At 35.5% G+C, this 23248-nt stretch overlaps 1 protein-coding gene across 16 annotated transcripts in view; it reads right to left on the reverse strand.

The window, feature by feature from the left end:
* Window positions 1–855: 855 nt before the first annotated feature.
* The window catches only part of LOC106787623 (nuclear receptor coactivator 2), a 42130-nt gene continuing 19737 nt past the window's right edge, over window positions 856–23248 (reverse strand). For 7 of the 16 annotated variants that reach the window (XM_014750156.1, XM_014750155.1, XM_014750151.1 and 4 more), the window contains 20 exons: window positions 22949–23056; window positions 22305–22443; window positions 15426–15542; window positions 14768–14945; window positions 14029–14405; window positions 13598–13827; window positions 11098–12250; window positions 10827–10946; window positions 10395–10724; window positions 9982–10290; window positions 9739–9904; window positions 9392–9567; window positions 8982–9308; window positions 8784–8896; window positions 8570–8696; window positions 8205–8490; window positions 6618–6929; window positions 3842–4030; window positions 2944–3020; window positions 856–1528 (listed from right to left, as the gene is read on the reverse strand). In XM_014750156.1, coding sequence (XP_014605642.1) covers window positions 1460–1528; window positions 2944–3020; window positions 3842–4030; window positions 6618–6929; window positions 8205–8490; window positions 8570–8696; window positions 8784–8896; window positions 8982–9308; window positions 9392–9567; window positions 9739–9904; window positions 9982–10290; window positions 10395–10724; window positions 10827–10946; window positions 11098–12250; window positions 13598–13827; window positions 14029–14405; window positions 14768–14945; window positions 15426–15542; window positions 22305–22443; window positions 22949–23016 — 4863 coding nt within the window. In that variant the 5' untranslated portion in view covers window positions 23017–23056 and the 3' untranslated portion in view covers window positions 856–1459. The remainder of the gene's footprint in view (window positions 1529–2943; window positions 3021–3841; window positions 4031–6617; window positions 6930–8204; window positions 8491–8569; window positions 8697–8783; window positions 8897–8981; window positions 9309–9391; window positions 9568–9738; window positions 9905–9981; window positions 10291–10394; window positions 10725–10826; window positions 10947–11097; window positions 12251–13597; window positions 13828–14028; window positions 14406–14767; window positions 14946–15425; window positions 15543–22304; window positions 22444–22948; window positions 23057–23248) is intronic. The other 9 variants (XM_014750154.1, XM_014750152.1, XM_014750164.1 and 6 more) reach the window with 9 other exon arrangements.

The raw sequence follows: 23248 nt of genomic DNA on the forward strand, positions 1-23248 counted from the left end.
ATAATATAGTAATTGCAACAATAATATTGGTAATAGTGATAATGATAATGTATGTGTCAATAATATTAATAAAATAAAATAAAATAATAATAATAGTTATAATCATATTAACAACAACAAGTATTCTTTGTCACATTTTGGTTGCAGATTCTTACAATCACAAATATATATTATTCATAATGCAATAGTCAAGAAGATGTTAAATTAAGAGAATACATGATAGTGCTCTATTCTTCTGTGTACAATAATTAAACCTATAAATAGTTTTATGTTTAACAGCCAGTGGTATAGTAAAGTATACCTTTGAGGTACCTACGTAGTTTTCTTTTCTTTCAGCGATATCAAACAAAATATCGACGGAGAGAACAACACGTGGCGCGCCATTGATTCGAGGGGGAGTAAAACGTGAATTCCATCGCCGATATTATATTTCCTTTTATACATCTAATATCGCTCGAAAAAGCTGGGATGCTCCGAGAAAGATTTTCTATATGTGAAACGTGTGTGTTTAGTGTTTTGGGTTTTTTTTTTTCTGTGTACAATGTGTTTACGAATTATTATTGTAGCATGGCGACGTGCAATTCTATCGTAATTCCCTTTTTTCCTTTCTTTCGTTTTACAACAGATACGGTGAAATTATTTATTTAAATTAACGCTCGCACATCGTTAATTTTTTTTCCATGTCCCTATATTATTATTAATGTCACATCAGCCTCTCGTCATCTTTTCATTTCTTTTTTCTTTTTTTTTTTTTTTTGCTTTTCTCCCTCTTTCTTTCTTTCTTTCTTTCTTTCTTTTTTAAACAGAACTTTGTTAATAATAAACGATCCAAGCAATAATGACAGCCTTGTAATAACACATACGCATTCACTCACACACCAATATCAATGAAACTTCTCGACACAGCCAAACATAGAAATGAAAACTTTTGGTCCTTCGAGTTCGGATAAAAAACGGCAGAATGCTGTTTTTTATTTTATTTTACTTTATTTTATTTTATTTTATTTCATTTTTTTTGTTTTGTTTTCTTTTTTGCAAGAAAAAAAAAAAGCTCCTTTTTCACCACGGATTATCACGATGAACGAAAAGGTTCTAGAGAGCGCCGCGCACTATAGAGCTTTGCATTGTATTTGGTAATACGTATCCGAATACTGATTTCGTATGATAACGTTTATATATAATACAATAGTACCCATTACGTATACGCATATAAAATGCATCTTTGATTGCCTTTTCTTTTTAGGCTTCCATTTTCTTCTCCTTCTTCTTCTTTTTCTTTTTCTTTCTCTTCTTCCCCCTCCGCCATCCCTTCTTCCCACTCTCTCATTGCTTTATCTAATTATTATTATTATTATTTCTTTTGTTTCCTTAATAATTTCTTTTTTTGTTTTTTTTTCTTGCATCTTCAAACGTATATCACACATAATCCTTTACCGTCCAACAGCGTAGTAACCCGCAGTCACTCGGACAGCAGTTTTTGTAGCAACGATGATTTAGGATCACCTCGTACCGCTTCCTCCATAGTAGTCTAAAAAAAAAAAAAAAAAAAATACATTATATATTTATTATTAATAAGTACGGAACATTTATTTATTTGTATCATCTACGTTGATTTATTCCAACAGAGAAAAAAAAAAATAAAGGGAAAGAGAGAAAAAAGCCAAGAAACAACGAACGAAGTTTTGCTACTACCGGAATGTGACACAAAAATTACATAATCCAATAAATTGGATGATTTATTTTAAAGCTCTCCTATAAATAAGCTTCTACGAATTAATGCGAGGAAAAGGAGAAGAAAAAAAAAAAAAAATAAATAAATCTTTTTAACAAGAGGAATTTTCTATGCATTTCTTTTTTTTTTTTTTTTTTTTTTTTTTGTTTGTTTTAAAAGCAACAATTTGTTTTAACTACGCGAAGCAGGAAACATTATTTCGACCTATTCACAGGAAACCCCATTTGAAAAAGATATTCAAATCTCTAAGTTTTTTTTTATTGATTTTGCTAAACAAATGCCAAAATCTATTAACTATTGTGTGACACACGTCGATCATGCAAGAAGAACGAAATACCTATTCCATAAACAAATTTCAATGAATTTAATTATAAAATCATTTTTGTAAAATAAATTTACTGTGAAAAAGCATTACGGATACGATTATCGGCAGTGTAATTATTACTCTAATTGCGAATAAAGCTTACAAAATCATCGCTTTGGTGGTGGTGGTGAACGAAACATAAATTCGATCCTCGTGTAAACGGTCACACACAGCACATTCGCATAAAACGACGAAAGATATGAGAAGATGTTCGACCTTTTTAAAAAGAAAAAAACGAAAAAAAAAAAACGAGAAAGAAAATGAGAGAAAATGAGAACATACCAATTGACCATTAATCTCATTTTCTTTTTCTTTCTCGCATTTCTTTCCTTTCTATCTCTCTCTCTCTCTCTCCTCTTTTTCAATTAAAAAATCATTATTTAAGAATCTTTCATACGCAATTTGATTCGAAAATTAATATTTATATTGTTTAAATATTAAATTTGGATTTTCGTTATAAATTGAAATGAATTTTTAATTACAACGAATAATATGAAGAAACTAGTAGTATAAAAATTAAAAGTTAAATAATAGAATAACATGCGAAATGATGTAAAAAGATTTAGAGAGTAAATAAAAAAAAAAGAAAGAGAGAAAGAAAGAAAGAAAGAAAGAAAGAGAGAAAGATTAAAAAAAGATAATTTATATCTACCTTTTCCCTATTTATGTATACTATACGTACGATCAGTGCGAAAAATGAAAATAATCGTTTAAAAAAAAAAAATATATATATATATATTTGTCGTGCAGCGAATACAGTTCTTGAAGCAAAGCATAAAGAGGAGGGTAGAGACATAGCATAAATAAAAATCAAAGTACGTAAGAGTAATTGTCGGAAGGGTCTTACCCTGGAGGATGAGGGGGCACTTCCGGTACTCCCAATGACCCAGCTCTTGCCGGGGCCATCATTAACCACAGTCTCACCTAGTTGGGACATTGTAACATCACGCGTTACCACAAGTTACTTCAATTTCAATATTATATGCCTTTCTAATAAAAATAATACTGCAAAAGTTTCTTTTTTTGTTGTTGTTATTGTTACATGACGCGTTAATATAAATCTGATTCGATGAATACAATATTCAACAAGGATACATAATAATAATAATATCAAACTCTTATGTGTGTGTCTCCTATTTGCATGCATGAAAGGATGTAAGTATATATATATATATATATTTAAAGTAAAAAAAAAACGACAAAACAAAAAGAATAAATTATCTATCATTTGAAATTCGTATCAGAAAGAATTTTGTATACCTTGACCCCATAAAATTGGGTTGTATCTATTTAATCATTACAACTGCCTGTAATACTTTTTCACAGTATTTCAAATTGATAATACATATTTCGTAAGGTAAAAAATATTAGTTATAATTACAATGAGCATAAATTAGAATTAAAAAACTCAGTGTGTGTATATTCGTTGCACAATTTCCTTACGAACCATCGTGAATATATATGTGTAAAAAGAACGAAGTAAAAAAATTAATTTTATTTGTTTATTATTCCTAATACGCAACACGTACAAAATCGCTTCCACCCTTCAATCATAATTTGGAGAAAGAAAAAGATTGTCGCAGTATCATCGAAGATTCGAAAAATTCCTAACGAGAAAATAAACGTAAGAAAGTGCGAGAAGGATGTTTATCTATCTCAAACCTACTACTAAATTGTACAATCCTACGAATATGAAATGAAACCAGATCGAGAGATAATAAAATAGTCTTATTAATCATTCATACCTGCAGTGGACATTTCAAATGTCAAACCAAGTGCTTCCAAATCGTCCTGAGAAACTTGACCAGAAAGATTGTTAGGTATATTGTTGGGTACCCTTTGTTGTTGCTGTTGTTGCGTCCTCGCACCAACTATAGCCCTTAATTCTTGCCGAACGAATTCTGATGTCATACTTCCAGTTGTACTTGTGTTACCTGCGACAAAATCAATTCATTTCGTTAATTTTACGTCGACATTATCGATATTAAATGATAAAAACATTTTTCTCTTTTTGGTTTGGTTTACCGTTAAAACGATTGGGTTCTATTAAATGGGAAAGAAAATAACATAGAATAGAAAGAATATTATTGTTGTGTGCATGTCAATTAGGTCGTATCTTAATTACCCTTACACCTTTCTTCAAAAATAACAAAAATGAAATGTAAAGGATCGTGCAGAGAATGTCTTACAGATGGCTAAAAAACAATGCATTTCCTCTATGTGGAAAGCATTAACATTTTCCTGTAAATCGATCAAGGAACAGGGTATTGTTTTTTTTTTATTACACAACGGGATATTTACATTTTGTTAACATCCATGACATCGATCCTATTTGTTCTTTCTTTTTTCTTTTTTTCTTTTTGTCCCCCATAAAATTTCGGAAATACTTTCAGAGTTTAATCTCAATTTTCTATTTTTGTTGAAACACGCGTTGAACATATGTCTCAACTTGACGACATATACTCTCGCAACTATAATTTCTTAAATTCAGAAACAAAGAGGAAAAAAAAATATATATTTGAAAGATTTAATCAATAAGATTTGATATCAAATACGAACTACATGAGAAAATATTTAGAGCATAGAAAAAAAATATTATTAAGATTGATTGTTTGATGTTCTCTAACATATAATTAATAAAGGATAAAACTTCGTCGTTAGTAAATCTTTTCCACCGTGCTTATATTATAAAGTGATACTTAAGATTACTGGTTTACATCAAAGCGTTACTGTACATAGGTGAACACAGGAGAATAATGGCAGGATGAATATAAGATGATATACATCTTTCGGATGAACCTCTTGCATTGTTGTTTCCATTAATAACATGATTTCATATACACAGAGTCGTGCCGATATCATTCTATATTCCCTAACAATATATTTTTAATATCATTATTCACATTATATAATAATAAATATGTATATATATATATATGTATAGTATTCGTATAGAGAATATACATGTACATCGGCCCAACTATCGTCACGATGCGTTAAATCACGAGCACACGAAGAGTAAATGGTCTATATCCATATCTCACTCATTACATTAAAACAATGTATATAGAAAAGTTCTCTAATCTCTTTCTCTCTCTCTCTTTTTATTTCTCTAGGAGAGATTAGAAGAATATGATTTATGAAGGAGTTATGAATATAGATCCACGATGCAGGATGGAAATTAATGAGACGAAACGCTATTAGTGTTTCTTGATATTATTAGAAGCATACCAAACGTTAAGGCTTCCGCAATAAACCCTTTATCTTGTCTACAATTAAAGAACTTACTAATTAAATAAGAAACCTCAGCATCTTTCATTGAAATGATAATAACTATAACGTTCGAAAATAGTGCAAGAGAATAATATACGATGCGAAGGTGTTTCGAAGATATAATTCGTGCTGAGGTATTTACTAAAGCACAGTGTAATTACACTACGGTATCTACTATCAATGGGATATAAGAGAAAAAACCTAGAATATATATTTCGTGACATAAAAATGCATTGTACAGGCAATAATCATCCCTAAATAACTAAGATCTTATTTTGGAATGTCGACGTGTTCGATTACATACTAAATGTTTGTTCAAAAACTTCATAGCGGTGCATCATGCGCTATAAGAGAGAGAGAGAGAGAGAGAGAGGGGGGGGGAGAAAAAGAGAGAGAAATAGAAAGAAAAAAAGAGAGAGAGAGAGAGAGTATGCTTCTTAATACAAAGTGATAGGAGAGTATCGTTTAATTATCATTCCAAATGACCTAGAGCCTTTGGGGGGATTACATATTCGCAAGAGCGTTATCCGTTGAAATTACTATTGAAAATGATGATATATTATTTACAACGTAGTTAGAATAATGTATTTTATGAAATAGCCAAATAAATGAATGATAAGCGTAGAAATTTTGAAACGAGTATGGATGCGAAAGCAAATCTTGTTACACGATTTTTTGCGGCCAATAATGCTTTGTTTCGTACATAAAAACGGTATTCCAAAGCAAACTTCATTTCGATTTTAATTGAATATTAAACGAGTAAGATTATTGTAAAATATAGGATCGCTTTCGCGAAGAAAAAAGGATTCACGGTGTAGATATTAGAAAAGCATACTTTTCAAATAAAAAAGTAACCGAATGTACGAAACATAGCGTTACAACGCTATGACATAATAACCATCAAGCGATCTTTCTCAATCACGATTTTATAAACATTGTTAAACATAAATGAAGTTGTTCACGAAGACACTTTTTCGGCCGTAATAAATATCTTGACATAGGAAAGAAGACTGGAATATTCGCGTTAAGACAAAATTACATTGACTGACTCGTGATTATAGCGATTATCTCAAAAACGATTGCGATATGTACAATTTGAATGCCTGGATGGGTGTCGTGAAAGAATGATGTGCTTCCATGTACCAATCTCATGCCTGGTACACCTCCCAGTGGTACATTATTTTTAAGTAAGGAGTGTAATGATGGCGAAGTGATGGTCACATGACATTAAGAGGTCATATGACTTACCACCCATGTGGTGATTGACAGGATTACCGGGAGGCAGTGACCTGACATCCTGCGTATCCCCAGAAGAATAGAGCGGTACGGACGTCCGATCGTAACAGAACTGATTGTTCTGCATATCTGGTGTGTTGATAGTGTTGGCGCTCGTGTGGTATATCATAGAAGAATGTTGTTGATTCGAGAAGTGTTGGGTATTGGTGGTATTGTGTGGATTATGATTCGGTGCTGCAGGGCAACCCGAATGTGGATGACTAGGTGAAAGAAGAGGTTGTTCCTTATTCACTCCGCCATAGTGTCGGGGCGAACCAACCCCACCTGCAACATTCATTATGTCTATCTTCTTGCCATTTAACTTCAACTTAAACAGTATGTAACTTTGATCGATCGCTAAATTGGGATGCATATATAGAAATGGATTATTATTATTATTATTCAATCTTTTCGTATACATATTATTTTTCTTTTCAATCTTCCACAAAGTTTCATTTATTTTATTTTAATGACTTTCAATCTTTAAATTACACTATATAAAATACCTTCTTCTGTATTCAAATCTTATATGATTAATGAAATCATGAACACATATATAAATGTGTGAATAAATATATATATATATATATATATATATATTCATGATTCTATATCAAATCCAATGCTAACTGATAAATTATTAAAAGTATTTATTTGGAAGAGTGATATACTTACCCCTTAGAAAACGACCTATAATACTCCGTTCACATGTTTCGTTTCGAATATATAATAGCGTTTACATTATCGTTACTTTTACAAATTGCATATCTCTGTATAGTAAAATCATACAGAATCAATCAAGACGTGCTATTATCTTTCATGTAGTATAATTCACTGAGTAGTAGATAGGAAAAAAAAAAAAAGTAAAAAAAAGCAACATCTCTTAAACTATGATCTAAATTTCATGAATTTCCAAACAAGAAGATGTAAAATGCGTATATAGAATGCATCAATTACTCACAACGAAGCTCTTACAACGACGATAGTTTTGACACAGTACATATCATTTGATTCATCACGAACACATCTTCGTAAATTGAGACCATAGATACACTTCGTCTTAGTACGAAGAAAATTACATCACTCTTAGAAACGCACTCGTTGCACTTTCTCAACGTAAAAATAATTCCAAGAAGGTGGAACGGAAGAAATTCAATGGGAAAAAAGGGTGGGGGGAAAAAAGAAAAAAATAGAAGGAATAAGAAAAAGATGAAGAAGAAGAATACACAAATTGAGAAAAAAAAAAAAAAAGAATTTCGTACAAAGAACCAGATTACTCACGTTACCCGTAGTCTAATAACACATAACTTTATTACGAATACGTCAACATGAAATATATACCGTGTAATAAAACATCTTAAAGGCGGCACATCCCCACTCGTAAACCTACATACATTTTATCATTAGACGTATCCCTGGGACGTATTCCCAGGGAAAACGAAAATCGTATCGATATGGATAAAAATGGAACAATGTTTAAAAAATGTATGATGTATATATATATGAATAATAATAAAAAAAAAGAGTGCGCGATTGTTATAGATGGTTATAGTTTCTTACCTGGCAACTGAGTCGTGGCAGAAGGCGTCGATGTAGTCCGTTGCAAGCGATACTGAGCAGTAGGGTTAGGAGCACCAGGATTTGGACCAGGTGGAAATTGGCTAGCTGTAGGAGATGTAGGTGGGGGAAATGTTTCGGCAGGAAACGGAGATTGCCTTGCAGAGGCTGGCGTTCCAGGCGATGGCATCGACCTCTGCTGTTGCTGAAGTTGTTGTTGCGCGGTTGGTTGTTGTTGAGATCTCACCTGGTTAACGTTAAATAGCCTCGGAGTGGTGCCATAATTGCCCTATATCACAAATATGACAATAGAATAGATCGAGACGATCTTGGTAAGGCGATAAAAAGCTAAAAAGGAAATAACTTACTTGCGTTACTCGAGGTGATAATGGTTGCGGATGAGAAAAGGACAATATATTGGCAGGAGAATGCGGCGAAAGTCTCGCAGCTGCTGACACTTGTTGACCGCTGTTAAAATTATTATTCACAATGGGACTATATAAAGAGAAAGATTCGTCATGTATAACCGATCGAGATCAAAATAATATAGATTAGATTAAAAAAAAAGAAAGAAATACTCACTGTTGTGGTAACGTCGATGGGTGAGAATACGAATGAGCGAGTCGGTGACCGGAACTGATTTGGACGGATCCCCCATAACTCGGAGAAACTTGGGAGTCAGGGACGCTCGATCGCTGCAAAAATTAAACAAATGGTCGATTAATCATTAAATTCGATTTTGTATTAAATCGCGAAAGAAAATTTAAATTACAAGGGTACCTGTAAAGATACATTCGGCGCAACGGTATTATTTAATAGATTATCAATATTGTGTATGCCAGTTGTAATTTGATCTGTCGCCGTTGCGTTAGATGGAATGAGCAATTGTTGCTGCTGTTGTTGCTGCAGTAATCTTTGCTTCAATTGTTGTTGTTGTTGCTGTTGTTGTATCAGTTTAGTACGCTGTTGTAATTGCAGGTGCTGTTGCGTAAACTGCGTGGTAGACTGCCTAACGACCAATTGAGCATTGAACCTCATCCTTGCTTGTTGTTGATACATTGGAGGTGGTTGGTAACTGTGACTGGTCGTCACGGGTGTCGTTACCAACTAGAATTGTCAATTTAATCGCGTTTAGATCAACTAAAAATTAATATCAAAAGTCACAATTATAAATGAGTATATAAACTTACTGCAGTCGAATACGCAGGAGGCGTGCCAGGTATGGTTATGGTGGAAGACGTTGGATTTACGGCAGTTTCGCATAACATCAACGACTTCTGAATAGCATTTATTGCCATTTTCTCATTCATAGCATTGTTTTGCGGTGCCTCAATAACGTCCAGGAGATTTGTTAACGCAGACGATTCTATTGAATCAAAATTACAATATCTATATTAGCAATACTGATGAACCCAACATAATATATAAAAATGCGTTTTCAATGTCATTGTCGCAATAACGAAAATGCACAGATAGAATATCTTTAAATCTTGTTTCGCGCTAAATAAATTCTCCCGGTATAGTGAAAAATAATTACCTGAGATAGGTTCGTCCGGAACAAATTCAATAACTTGATCCAAAATCTCAGAGAGATCTGGGTCGGACGATTGATTATCCCAAGTACTTGGGTCGGTACACGTTTGACGATATTCTCCGCTATCTCCAAATTCTGAATCCACTTGACCCAATTGCGGCCTTTGTTGCTATTTATTGAAAATATTAAAATAATGAGAACGTTAGTGCACTTTGATAAAAATCTATGAATTGTTTTGAAAATTACCTGACTTAGCATATGAGTGAGGTAGGAGTTGTTGGTTGCTTGACGAGGTAGTTGTCTTGATTGGTTCTGCAGAGGAGTACGAGCCGAAGTAGCCGTTGTTGTGATCGTATTGTTCCCACCGACTGTTTGTATGTGGCCACCTGTCCACGGTTGTTGTTGCTGCTGCTGCTGTTGCTGTTGTTGTTGCTGCTGTTGCTGTTGTTGTTGCTGCTGCTGCTGTTGCTGTTGTTGTTGTTGTTGCTGTTGTTGCTGCTGCGACTGATGTTGCTTTAAGCGATCGCCACCAGCACTGCCACGTGGAAGCTTATCCTAAAAGTAAAGTGTACATATATATCAGTTACGTTAGTACACAATACTCATGTTGCCGTTTCCGGTCTAATAATGTACGAAACTAGAATATCTCGGATATTTACTTGCGGCGTTGCCGATATCACAGATGCAGGAATAGGTGGTATGGTCGTTGGTTGAGGCGGTTGTTTTGCCAATAAAGAAGCCAACATTTTATTTTTCTCCCATAGTTTGCTCGTCGCATTCGTCGAAGCGTTAGTACCCGTAGAAGACACCTGATGCGAGCCATCCATCGGTCGTTTAACGGATATATTGAGATCACCATCGTCCCCTGGTCTTTTCTGGCCAACTTGAGAAGTACTACCGAGTCCGCTGTGATCACTTCCCGATTGCGATGGCGAAGGAGTGCTATTCCGAAAACCAAGACTCCGTAATAGAGGATCGTCATCCCGGTTCTAATAATATAACGAATAGAAAGACACTTTAGTAAAAGAGTTAAGCCAATATAATAAATCGATTCTTATATTTTTCTATTCTTCGAAAGAATATATGTGTACCTGTTGCTCTTGTATTTTCCTCTCCTCGTCTTGATCTTTTAATAATTGTTGAAGAAGTTCATTTCTCTTTTTCAATCCAGCCCGAGCTTCCTCATCCTCGTCATTTGTCTCATTTAGTAACTTTAAATATAAATATCTTTAATATACTTAGTCTAAAGAAGAAGAAGAAAAAGAATGCGCGCATCTTAAAATCTACTTTGCTTAAAGAGATAAAAGAAATAATTGATTTGTTTGGAAGGTTTGGATAATAGATAGAAATGAAGAAAATCACCTGTAGAAGCATATTATTTCCAAGAGCGGATTTGGAATGCTCCATATTCGATTTTGGCATGTTACTAGGACTTGTTCTCATTTTGTTGTTATGTTCAGAATGATAATCATCTTCGTCTTGCTGATTCAACAAAATTTTCAATATCCTGTGTTTATTTTGGTTATCTGAATCGTTATTCGTATTGTCCTGATTATCCTCACTAGCACTGGAACCTTTCGTTAACAAGTTTCTAAGTCTACCGGATTCGGTGGACACGACACTGTTTTGAGTTTCGGCGGGCGTTGAGGCATTCGTCCTGGCAGTTGCATTGTCCATGGTACCGCTGGTAGGACATCCGCTTTTTCCTTCCTCGATCCTCTTAGCATTGAGAGCTGGCAAAATGACCGGTGCCGTGGCACCAGCGGCAGCAGCAACGGCTACGGAAGTAGCACCGTTGGTATTGACGTTGTTGTTGTTGACGGGGGTGTTGTTGCCAGCCGAGGCAGCAGCCGCGGCCGCAGCGGCAGCGGCAGCCGCAGCTGCAGCAGTGTTGTTACCAGTCAACGTCGAGGATGACTGCGATTCCTGTAGTGGACTGAACGGGAAGGAATTACTGAAGGTATGCGCCGCGTTGACCGAAGAGGATGGGCTGAAAGCGCGTAGGGGACTACAGTGAGACGGCACCGCTGAATTAGAGGAAAAGGTTCCTCCTCCCTGGGGACTCGGCGATGTCGGGGCTGGCTGAGAGGGTGGTCGCGAATCTGTTGGCCCGCTTCCTCTCGACTCGGGCCTTTCCGGCCAACCACCGCTACCGTCCAAGTCCCATGACGAGCCGCGGAAGAACGGTTCGAATTCCAAGTCCATGCTCCCGGAAAAGTGGTTGAACGAATTACTCGTAGTTAGCGAGGCTAATGAGTTGCAAGAATCGCCGGTACTAAAGGCGATCGAGTTCGACGACGTAGCAACGTGCGTCGTCCCCGTCAATCCACGACCACCACTGATACCACTCACTTGACCGTTTAGATGTGCCACGGACATCAACAGACCACCCACGTTATTGTTATTGTTACCATTATTATTATTACTATTATTTGCACAACGGTTACTAGAATGTCCCGAGCACACTTTGTTGTTGGAAAGCTGACCACCCTCGATAGGCGTTAAGTCATTGTCCCTATCATGGACAAAAACCAAAACACATGTATCGCCAGTTAGCACCAGATCTCTTAACGCTAGATCTTTTAACGCTACAATTTTTAACGCTAGATCTTAACGATATGCAATGAATGCGTATACGAGTATATATGCGTATATGTGTTATACTATTTTTATTATCGTCCCTCAATGAACAGTGTGTGTCAGTCATCGAGTCTCTTTCACAAAAAAAAAAAAAAATTTTCAATAAAGCATTATTTTAAACAAGCCAAATTTTAATCCATCTGTTATGCTTTCCTGGAACAATCAATACAGATTGAAAAAAGAGAACAAATTGACCGATATATTGTACACTGTTCATTGATGCGAAATTTCAACCTAGATTAAATTTTTTGTTTTCTTTTTTAATGATTTATTACTTAACGTTCAACGTAATATGTACATGGTGAAAGTGCGTACGAATATAGAGCAGCGTTTACACGTGTGTGTCTATCTTTGTGTTACAGCACACCATATTTTTTGAACGAATGAGATGTTACATATCGATCAGATATCATAGCAGCTTTTGTAATCTTTCAAAATGATCATTGTGGACAGGTTGTATGGTCAACAGGTTATAACGCTAATGAATCTTATGAAATGAAATTGATATATAATGGAATAAGCGAGCGTTGAATCGTGCTATACTTGTTACAATTAGTTTAACCATTGATGCGGAAACATACGTAATATTACGTACGATGTAGGAAAAGGCAATGTGATATTAGAAATAGTGTTATTTTAATTTGAAGAGTGGCCAGATCTCCAACACCGAAAAAAATTCAAAGTACGCCTCATGCATTCCCGTCGTCTAATCGAATAAGAAACAATAACATAATGCGAGTACGAGATTTTGCATTCCTAAAGCTTTCGTAATAACGTGGCATAAAATCAACGGTAAAAGAGTTAAATGTGTGATAAGCAATCATTTTTCCGCGCGAATGAGAATAAAATAAATTAGAGCTCAAAATAAGAAACGGTAAAATGAAAGATCTAGCAGAATACCCAAATCTAACGATAAGTTATATTAAACAAGGTAAGAGAAATGAAAGACTGGTGGTACATACAAAATGTAACCAGTGTACACATAAAAAAAAAAAGAAAAAGAAAAAAAACACCTAGCGCCAGTATATAAGTTCTCACTTAATTCGAATCGTCGCACATTGTTTCATTGTTATTTCAAATCGAAATAAAATATTTCGGAGTAACGAGAGGGGGGGAGGAGGTTTATTTCGGGTGTTCACGAATGTCGTGTGTCGATTAGAATAAAATACGATAGAAATAAATAAAGAAATAAATAAAAAAAGAAAAAAAAAGATTGACTTACCCAATGATGGAACTGGTGGCCATCATGAAATCCGATTCGTGGCCGTTAATCACATTCGCTTTGAAAAGTTTCGACTTCGTTTGTATATTAAGGAACTTATCAGGGCTAACGCGCAGTCGATAAACAGCGCTCGTACTCTCTCCGATTTGAAGCGTATCGTTCAAATGTGCAGTTAAATTATTGAGATCATGAGGGTGGCACAAATCCTTTATCATCGTACCGACCATGTCCTGTAAAATGATGAAAAATCCTTTTGTAAGAAATACGTACGAGGAATAATAATGCGTTAACTCTAAAAGATTATACTCGTTTTTCTGATGCGTTTATGATAAGTAAACGTAGCGCATAAATTAAAAAATCAGGACTAATTTGAGTGAAACAAACGTTAATTGCAATAGTCGCATAGTATAAAAAAGAAAAGTCTTACATACCCTTACCTTGTTCAGATACTTGGAATAAGTGGCCGACAACCAACTAAGATCAACCGCGATGATTTTGCCCGTAATATCCAATTTAACAGTGAATTGTTCGATCGGTGTATTTATGGGCTTCTCGTTTGGTGGTATTCTACGTGCCACGCACATTACGCAAGGACCACCAACGTCTGGGGATTCGGAGGACACATCACCGCTCTCGAGTCGTTCGGTATTACTTGACAAAAGAGACGAACAGATTTGCATTGACTCGTATTTTGATACCCTTTGTTGCTTCTCCTCCATCGTCTCGTCTTTGTCATCGGGAGGCTTTACCAGGAAGCGGCAATTGAAAGTACGACTCCTCGTTTGAGGCTGCGGCTCGCTCGTCCAGCCTAATAATAATCGTACAAATCAAATTAAACATTTTTCAAGATCCTAATAAACCCCGTCTACAAACTTTCTCACGACCAGTTAAAAAAAGATCAAAAGTCATTTTATTCCCCATCCCTATTCTACATTCAATGAAATTACTATAGGCGAAAAATATATATATATGAATTGAAAGAAAATGTAAAATTAATCATCGGTTCGCATCTTACACAAATGTACCACAAGAATAAAGTCAATTCTTAAAAGTTAATAAATGTTAATTTGATTGTCAAATAGAGTTAATTAATGCGATATTCATTCAATCCTAACGATGTAATTACCGACTAAAAGTGAAATTAGCACGTTTCATTGTTGAGATAACTACCTAATGACATGGGCAACAACGTAGGCATGAAGGTGTTGTGGTCTCCATGATGTATAATATTATATATATCTTTTCCCAATACATCGTCCTTCGTATAATTGATATACTGAATAATGTTATCCGTTACGTATTCCACTCGTCCCTCGCTATTTAAGACGAACAGGAAACCGTCTAACGCCTGCAAAAATAAAAAGAAAAAAAACGATGAAACAAATGTAGACACACAGTTATACATGGGAGTAGAGAGCGAGCATCATTAAATTTGAAAAGATGAGAAAAAAAAAAGTCGCCGCGAAAAGGAAAGCAAGTACCTATCGTAGGAAGCTGTTAATAGTCTTACAAGTAATATTCTTTTTGATATCAGTACAACATATACGAGTATAGGCCTGTACTATTTCCTTACGTGGCCAAGCTGTTCTCCTTTTAACAACTTCCTGCAAATAATTGATCGAGATCGGATCTAAGCCGCGTTCCGGATTGTTAACCGACACGCGGTGATTGTTGTCTTCTTCTTATTCTTCTTCTTCTTCTTTTAAATATTACTCTCGAGAAGAAGAAGAAGAAGAAGAAGAAAATGATGATGATGTCGATGAAAGATTGCGTTCAATTAATCGTCAAGCGTAATACATAAATAAAAATCGATCATTTTCATTTTTACCTCCAATAGAATTGGACCAACTTGATCGTTGGACAATATGTTAGGATTCGACGAAGATACTTCCCCTTGTTGCACGGCATGACTGTTCGAGCCCTCTTGTTGTCTGATGTGCCGAATCTGTAAGGTAAAACAGTGCTGTCAGAAAATACGAGTCAACGTAGTTTAGTAAGCATAAATGTATAGTCGGCACGTGGTAGTAAGTTGACCTACTAACTGGCTGGCAGCCATTGAAAATCTGATTTTATTTTCTACAGGAAGCATTTTTATCTTATCCGAGGAAAATAAAAATAAAAAAAAATAAAAAAACAGGAAAGATGAAATATCCGGTAAAAGAAAAAAAGGAGAAATGCTTTTTTTTCCTTTTTTTTTTTGGAATTACAAGTAAAAAAAAAATATACACATAAATTTCGTTAAACATTTTTTTTTTCTCAACGATCATTGTACGAGTTTTCGCGTAAGAGAACACACAGTGGTATCCAACGAGATCCGTATATTGATGAGAATAAATTTCATACGAATGACGCATACCCCTCGAATGCAACACACTTCGACTTTTACAAATGCAATCTCATTTTTCTCCATGTCGAAAAATGGAACGAGATGCCGACGATGCTAAAAATTTTTATAACGTAAATCACCGGACGAGCAAAGCTTTCACCGGTTATTCGAGATTTCCAAAAAGAAAAAACGAGTAAAAGAAATAAACACCTTAAAAGACGTACAAAGAATTCTGCATTCTCTTTCATCGAATAATGCCATTCGTTTTTCTTTTACCACGCCATTGCAATTTCACGCACAAAGATAATACGAAACGCTGATTCGACTTTTCCTCCTTTCCGCGATCATGAATCGTTCGAAGAATTTAAATCGAATGTTTCATTCGTATAATGGATTATTTTATCAGCGAGAATTCATTTATGTCTTTTACAAAATATGATTCGATAAAAAAGGAACGAGATAATAACACGAAGTAACGAAATTTTTAGAAAATTCTAGAACCGTAATGGTGACGTCGAGAGCAACTATTTTTCAATGATGCAAAGAGAAAAAGAAGAAGAAGAATAAGAGGAAAAAAAAAGTATATAGAAAAAAAGATTCGACGCTTTAACGAAAATACAAAATGGAAAAGTCGTTCGTTTTTGCGATTCATTCGATTCGATGATCGTGATAGTACCTAAATGGGCAGGCAAGGCGGACAAACGAGAAAATAATCAGGTTGGGTGACCTCCATCCGCCATTTTAAAACCAAAATAGTCACGTGTTCTGGAATACTACTCTATATACAATGGATGCATCCACGAGGCAGAGCAGCTTGGTTGCAACAATATCGCTTCGTCGTTTAACACTTTCGCTAAGCATTTGTAAAAGTTTCAAACCTATCAGACAGGTAAATCGAATGAATTATCAAACGAGTTTACAAATTAATGACGATTTTACATTAGCAATAGCCGAAGAAGGCAAGACGTAGAATCGTCTACATTCTAATCTTTAACAAATTTACATATTCGATCTGTGGAATTACGTTTTTAGTTGTCACTGTAATACATTAATGTCCATATTTAACGTATTAAATAACGATCATTATATCCATGTAAAATAACATTTCAACGGGTTAACACACAACGGAAACTATATTATTCGCAATAGTCGCTTAATTATTTCTTACAGAAAGCGCGAGTCAGGCAGGGTCAAGCTAAAACATAGCGAATGAATGTCATGTGAGCTGTTTCGAATAATGGGTAAAAGGTTCCCCTAAAGTTTATTGTTAAGCATTGCCAACGATATGGAAGAAGATTGAAAGAGAGACAGGCAGTGGCAGCAGCAGCAGCAGCAGCAGCAGCAAAGAGACAACACAATCCTGTTCGAGATGAGTCATTTTTCGTTCGGTGCATCGTCCTATACCCACCACCATGCCGGTAAGAAAATCCTCTGGAAGACCTCAAAGTGAGCTTATCTCGAGGAAGAAAAGTAAAAGATAAAAAGATTTCATCATGGATATCCATGGAGAGAAATAAAGGAACAGCTACTAACTCGACGTCGTCGTAAATACGTCAGAGAACTTACCGTTGGAGAAGGTGGTAACGGTGGGGGTGGGATAACTGAGGGATTGCGAGTCGCATATGGCTCCTCTTTTCCTATTTGTTTGTTCCGGCAAGGTAAGAGAAGAGAAGAGGACCCCCCACTATTTCAGTAGGGAACTCACTTGTCTCTTCAGCTGCAGAACTTTTGTTTTTTGACAAAAAGGTGCATGGATTGGTGCCTAATGAACTTAAATCGTGGGGGAACGGATTTATTGATGGCGAGGACGGACGGACGGACGGACGGACGGACCGTGCGGGCTCACGACGACGACAGAGAAGAAGAACTTGCCCACCCTTGACGTACGCAAAAGAAAGAGAAAAAAAGTAAGACAGAAGATCTCTGTAAAACCGACCAACATTCATGGTCAAAGAAGGAATGAGGAGAAGTGTTGAGCGTCCTTGAGCTCGTATTTCGCAGCTCCGATAGATCGCGCTCGTAATCTCGATAGATTTAAACGGACAGACATGCGGCTGTGATGATGATCACGACTATGACTCTGTGTGACTATGAAAACTAATAATAAGAAGAGAAGAATTGAGAAGAATAAGAGTCAACGACAGGGACGATGACGGTAACGATGACGATTGCAATGACGGCGACGATAGTAAAAATGGCGACAGTAAAGAAGAAGACGATGCTGGTAGTAGTAGGTGTAGTAGTAGTAGTGGTGGTGGTGGTGGTGGTGGTGGTGATGATGATGATGATGATGATGATGATGGTGGTAGTAGTAATGGTAGTGGTAGTGGTGGTGGTGGTGGTGGCGGTGGCCTCGAAAAGTCGGTGACTCCACCGAGTCCGACAAACGGTGTGCGATGTTGCCGCTAGTCGTTTCACGATGGCACACGCATATGCGCGTGCGCGTGCATATACATACATATGTAAGAGTATCGCAATACCTCTAGCTCTATTTTAGCGTAATAAATTTTTAACTCAGTTTGTCCCACCAATCCTTTATAACGTATAATTTATGAAGAAGAAAAGAAACAAAGTCCAAGAGAAAAGAAAAGATAAAAATAGATACAAGAGAAAGAGAGAGAGAGAGAGAGAGAGAAAGAGATCTTCCTCGATTATTGGTACGTATGTATATATCTTCTTTTTATCGAGGTCAAAGTCCGCTCTAGACCTAGAGAATCAAGAAGAGGATCGAAATACGATGCTGCAAATTCTTTCAATTCGCTTCTTCTCTCGGGAGACGTAATCACTGCTGCTGCTGTTGTTATTGTTGTTGCTGTTGCTGCTGCTGCTGCCGTACCTCTTTCAGTCTACTCCTCTCTTCATCCTCCTCATCTTCCTCATCCTCCTTTTCCTCCCCCCCTTCCCTAGAAGCCGCTTGTCGGTGCCTTGTTGAAAGACCATGCGCAACGCGTTACTGCGCACGTGACGTCACGCAGATCCATGCTCAGGTAGCTCTCTCGGGTTATAACGCCGCGAAAAAGGATGCTTCCTATTGATCTCAGTGACGTCATTCAAGGTCGCGTCACGAGATTCTGACTGACTGACTGACTGTCTGTCTTTCTAACTAACTGACTGACTGACTGACTGACTGACTGACTGACTGACTATCTTACTGACTGACCGATCAACTGATATACTGACGACTCCTTTTTTTGTCTTCTTACTCTTTCCTATTTTTCTTAAACTTTCCTTATTGTGTTTACCGTTCATACTTTCTTTCTTTCTTTCTTTAGATTTGCGTTACATTATGAACGTTGCAAAATAATTTCTTCCTAAGGAAGATCACAACTTCCCTCCATTTAAAATAATAAAAATGAATAGTGGACCAATCGAGATGAAACAAAGCCGACTATTATAGACAGAATGAGTCTATGAAGATTGATTAGATCTATCGAAAAGTTTTCTGACCGTTCAAAGTACAATTTAATTTATACATAGATAAAACCTTTATCAAAGAGACAAGATAAGGTTGTTAACATTAATTAATAATTGTGTATACCTATAAAATATAAAGAGAATGTTTTAATAAATTATGAGATAAAAATATATTTATATGTATTTGAGAATTTTCCCGATAGACCTGCTGTTAAATAAGAAAAAAAAACAAATGAAAAGAAAAAGAATAATAATAAAAATAATTAGAAATAGAAAAATAAAAAGAGAAAGAGAAAGAATGATAGATCTATTCTTTCAGAAGGCAAACTCGAATGTAGTTTCGTTTGATTTCGTTACACGAAGTTGTCGCCTTCGGAATCGACACGTGCTCGGCCGTGAAGCGCACACGATTTCAGCACAACGTGCTCGAGTGAGAGAATAAGCGAATCAGCTAAAGAGAGATGGCAAATAAGGTAGGTGGGGGAGAGAAAGACGGGAAGTCGTAACCCTTCTCTTTCCTTCGAATGCACGCACGCACGCACGCGCACATAGCGCACGCATAGCGCACGCATACACCATAGAAGCAGGCGCGCGCGCGCATTCGTCCCATAACCGATAGCCGGGCGAAGAGTATGGATACTTTTCTACGATTTGAGAAACTTTACAAGCACCAACAAAACAACACCAAGAAGACTGACTCTGTTCTCCTTTCTTCGAGAAACGAGATCGAGGTTTTCGGCTTATCGCATTTGTGGCCCTGATGCCGAACATTCAGTTTTTTCTAGTTTAATGCGATTATGTAACGTAAATAAATGTGATAATATTAATTCTTGATATTTCTTCTAACCGTAATATTCACTTATCAACAAGTATAATAATCCTCGTCTCCTAAAAATGTTTAACAATGAACGCAAAAAATAAAATCATATATATATAATTTTGTATTTAAATGTGATTTAGAAAAAATGTATTGAAGCAACGAGAGAAATAAATGTTTTATCGATGAAAATAGAAAAATATTTTCCCGTTGAAAGATCCTATTCCTTGAATATAACAAAAAGAAATGTCAACGAATTTGGAAATACTCTGGTGTCGTTTTGTTTCTTACTTGTCACTATAATATAACGTATGAATTTCAATTCGATGAAAACTATGATAATTTGTTATTCTTTCTACTATATATCGGATGCATAAAGATTGCATACGTACGCATGGAGGATAAGAGGTGCATACGTTCGTTGTTGAAGGAGCAACGCGTAGAACAGGATCGATTTAACGAGCGGAGAAGAAAAAAAGACGCGCTTGGCCCAGATTCAGAGATATTGCTCGGTCGACGACTCTAGAAGTAGTAGTCTCGTGTATACCTTTACTTTTCTTCCCAAAGAAAGCAAAAGCCCTTTCTCTCTTCCACAGATTTTCTTTATCCAGCAACGACCCGGCATTTGTACGCGATTATTTATATCACTCATAAGAACACCATTAAAATTCGAATTATATTTACCTATGACACATGACTAACAAAACTTTATTCCGGTTTAACTATTTCTATTCTAACAGAGAAAAAAAGATAAATATTTTCAAGAGGAATGTTTCGAATACGCGCCGCACAATTCATTTTGAAATGACAATATTACTGTGTGTCTATCAACGACATGATATCCCACGGACATCCTGGAAGGAACTCGGTAATCCCGCCTACACGACGTTTCTTTTAATCGCTAGTAGACCCCCCTCCCAACCCCTAATATGATTTAATCACTTAATATCAAATAGATACTCCGAACTATTAGTTATTATACAAATATAAATGTTTATTATTTGTATGTATTATCAAAGAGGTTCTAAGTCGAAAAAATAAAAAATCACTCTCTAAAGAGATAAGTCTATTTAAAGTAATTTATTTACGCAAGTGGATGTATTAGAAAACGTCAACGTTCCTCTATCTCTAATGATCTTTGAATTTTCGAAAAAAGAGTACTTTGATAAATTTGAAGAAATCAATTAATCAAATGAAACTATCAATGTCAATACATATTTTTGGTTTACCTCTAATTTTTCAACCATTCTAACTGGAAGTAACTAAATATATTTCTCAATAATAATGACGAAGCAATGTAGGGATAATGATATTAATAATAATAATAATAAAAATAATAACGTAATATGATTTCAGTGGGTTCCATAGATTATGCTTAACTTTCTGATTCGTTCCCATGTTAAATTATGGATAATAAATCTCGTAACGTTTCGGTTTAATTTGATGGAAAAATAAATTTATTAATAAATCAATCTAATAGAATGTGAAAATTGCTTTTTATAGTACATATATATGAAATGAAAGTTTTGTATAAAGGGTCGGTAAAACTCTCGATTAAACCAAACAAAATCTCGGGATATTTTTTTAAACGAAAAGTATCGACTGTTAATTGGTATTAGTGATAAAAGCAATGCGATATACATTTCACATTGATAAAACGTATGCTATCGATAAGGACGTTTTACGTTTGTACGATCGCAACTAACGAAATTTATTTCCATCGACAAATCTTTTCTACGTATTATCTCTATTTATTAAGTACTTATTAAAAAAAAAAAAAAAAGTATCGTCGAGAAAATCTTAACTTGACGGTCCACGTTTTGTATCATGACTAACACAGACAAAACGCGTACACACGTACGTATACATACTCATCGCAATTACCGAAATAGAATATTTAAAGAAATATCAATGCGAGCATATCGATATCGTCGTTGTTGAACGAGATAGCGAATCGTTATCGATAGGAAAATAAATTTGATTTAAAAACACGTTCCCCGTCGACCCAGAAACAAATTTCGAGATCAATTTCCCAAGTGTTATCTGTATGTTATCTGACTATTCCTTTTTTCTATTCTTAATTAACGAACAACATTGTACGAATTAATATAACGTACAAATAAAATCTAATGTAATAAGAGAAAACTTACTTGATCGACGGTTCTTTGAAGGATCTGACATTTGTCGGTCTTGCCAGAGCTCATGTCCGTGACGGAAATCAGCTCGGCAAGCTCATCGAAATACAGGTTCTCCTGGTTGCGTCGTCGTTTTTCGTTAAGGCACTTGTTACTGTAAACAATTCCAAAATAAATATCATTTCATATTCATCATTAACATAAATTAAAAAGCTATAAAATATTCATCTCATACATTATATACTACACTATACACTATAATATATTATATGCATATAATTTTCGATTTAACGCTATATTGCGTATCCAGTTTTTTTTTTTTTTTTTTTTTTTTTTACTTTTTTTTCAGAAATCTGTTCAATTCTGTGCCCATAAGGCACAAAAAGAGGATATAAACGCAGTCGCAAAAAAATCGGACCATTGTCGAAAAATGTAAAACGCTGACCTGGTTTACAGAAAAAGAAAGAGAAAGAGAGAGAGAGAGAGAGAGAGAATGCATTATTATTACAATACTTCCGATACGACATATCGAATGTATTGTTATGTTTCTATCAATTACATCCGTATAATGATTATTTAAACGAAAAATTAATCCTTTAAATTGGATTTACAAAACGATAAGGATAAATTTAAATAACACATTGTATATATTAACTTACATCTGCGATTGCGGTTTGGCATCCGATTTCTTCCTTTTCTTACCGATGCTACCGGTGATTGCGCTCATTTTGGCCCACAGTGGGTCCAGCAGTTCACATGGGCTAGGCCTACAAATCAAAGAAAAGAAAAACAACATTAATAAAAAATGTACTTTTGCAAGTGGTAAACAACAGAAATGCGATTAGAATCCGTAATGAGAAAATAATGGATGTTATGCGTGATAGAATAATCAACGTTGTTGATCTAAATTGTCATTTATCATCGTTTACATTCTCTCAATGAGAAGAAGAAGAAGAAGA

This window comes from Polistes canadensis, unplaced genomic scaffold, assembly GCF_001313835.1.
Source record: "Polistes canadensis isolate GaletaPanama2010 unplaced genomic scaffold, ASM131383v1 scaffold_108, whole genome shotgun sequence".
Taxonomy (NCBI): Eukaryota; Metazoa; Arthropoda; class Insecta; order Hymenoptera; family Vespidae; genus Polistes; species Polistes canadensis.